Source organism: Tetrahymena thermophila, assembly GCF_000189635.1.
Source record: "Tetrahymena thermophila SB210 genomic scaffold scf_8254302, whole genome shotgun sequence".
NCBI lineage: Eukaryota > Ciliophora > Oligohymenophorea > Hymenostomatida > Tetrahymenidae > Tetrahymena > Tetrahymena thermophila.
The window spans coordinates 1-1,952 of NW_002476130.1; the positions used below are offsets into that span (position 1 = coordinate 1).

General features: G+C 17.9%; 2 protein-coding genes across 2 annotated transcripts in view; both read right to left on the reverse strand. All coding sequences in view use genetic code 6, as the record gives it.

Moving 5' to 3' along the window:
- Positions 1-286: 286 nt before the first annotated feature.
- Positions 287-795, reverse strand: TTHERM_001305847 (hypothetical protein; the record flags this gene model as incomplete). The annotated part of the gene is made up of 2 exons (XM_012800377.1): positions 287-357; positions 507-795. The coding sequence occupies 2 exons, from the start codon at positions 793-795 to the stop codon at positions 287-289; spliced, it is 360 nt and encodes a 119-aa protein (XP_012655831.1).
- A 548-nt stretch (positions 796-1,343) lies between these two features.
- Positions 1,344-1,952, reverse strand: part of TTHERM_001305848 (hypothetical protein) — a gene marked incomplete at both ends in the record, with an annotated part of 3,667 nt that continues 3,058 nt past the window's right edge. The window contains 3 exons of the mRNA XM_012800378.1: positions 1,344-1,476; positions 1,547-1,636; positions 1,919-1,952. The exon at positions 1,919-1,952 is cut by the window's right edge and continues 173 nt beyond it. Coding sequence (XP_012655832.1) covers positions 1,344-1,476; positions 1,547-1,636; positions 1,919-1,952 — 257 coding nt within the window. The remainder of the gene's footprint in view (positions 1,477-1,546; positions 1,637-1,918) is intronic.

Genomic DNA, 1,952 nt, shown 5'->3' on the forward strand with positions numbered 1-1,952 from the left:
ATTTGTATTTAAAACATTTATTTAAAAATATATATAGCTAGGAATTAAAGACGGCCAGTTATTTATTTAGCAATATTTGAAAAAACTTGGTAGTTAATATAATAATTTATTATTTTTTTTATGGTGAAGCAACCTTCTATACATACATACATACATACATACATACATACATACATACATACATACATACATACATACATACATACATACATACATACATACATACTTACATACATACTCTAGAATAAAATAAAATAATAGCAAAAATTTGTTTAATAAATTTATATCAGCTTATATATAATAGATATTTTGATAAATCTAAGGGACTTGCATTAAAGATAAAATAAATATCTACACCTTATTAATAAATAAAAAATATTTTCTTCTTTTGTAAAAGATTTATATTTTAAAAGACAAAATCAGATAAGCTAATTAGAGAGTTAAAAATTTAATTAATTCATAAATAAATAATTAAACCAACAAAAAAGAAATGCTTATTAAATTACTCTAACTGAATCTATATTTTAGACTTTGGACAACGAAGAATTAGAAGGCTTTAATAAATTTAAAAAATGCACATTAACGTTTTATAACTTGGATTTTTAATTGGAAATCAATTAGCTTTTGCATATCTTTATATAACTCACTTTTCATTCTCTTAAATATTTATTTTTTCTTTTAGAACAAATTTTTAGATATCAAATTTATTTAATTTTTTGTAAGAAAATTAATTAACAAAATTAAATATTTGAAATCTAATTAAAACAAGTAAATAAGTATTCTAATAATTAGCATTTATAATTAATCCCTTGCACTTTAAAAAAAATAGATATTTAAATTTTCATTATTAATTGTAAAAAAGATTAAATTAGTTAGCTAGATAAATTAGAAAGTAATAAACTGAAATTAAATTAAGAATATAAAAAGCAAATATTTTTGAAAATTTAATAAGGATAAAGCTTGATAAAATTAAGCTCCGAAATCTAAAAACTTGCATGAATGCTTTGCAAATAGAAAGAAAAAAAGTATTAAAAAAATATTGATTTATTGATGATAACAATATATAAAAAATATATATACAATAAATAGTAATATATAGGTAGTTAGCTAGCTAGCTTTTTATTTATTAAATAATATTATAATTATTTTAAAAATTAATAAATCTATTTATTCAAATAAGCTATTTAGATTAATTAATGAATATTATTTATTTGCTCAACAGCTGAAGACTTTCATTAAGTAATTCATTATTAATTAATTGTATTTCTAACATAATATTTTTTGTTTATTAATTAATTTCTTAGTTATACATTTCAATTTGTTTTCAATAATCAAGAAATTCATCATACATACTCTTCTTCTGGTTCATCATAAAAATAAATCGTTAATGAAAAATATAGTAATCTTTTTATTTTAAGTATTCTCTATTACATATTTTTGAAAAAGCTTTTTCTACTAGGTTAAAAGCTATATAAACTAAATAAAAATTAAAATTAGCATCAAATTTAATACTTTAAACATAAATAAACTCAAAAAAAATAATTACTCTAAACAAAGACTCAAATTTGTGAGATTTCTGATTTTTGATATTTCTTATAAGAAAAATAAACCTGCTTTGCTATTTGTGTTATTTCCACTTTTAATTTAATAAAATTATTTTTAATTCAAATCATTAAAAAATATTAAAATTAATAAAAATTTATTATTTATTGATATTTATTTAAAATTTTTTCTATTGTTTAGAAATAGCTGCTTACTTACTTACTTACTTACTTACTTACATACTTATCTAACTAACTAACTAACTAACTAACTAACTAACTAACTAACTAACTAACTAAATAACTAACTAACTAACAGCTTGATTGATTTCTATTATAGTAAATATTCTAATTAATTAATAAATAAATAAATTTACAATATTAAAATTTTTAAAGATGAAAGTTGATTGC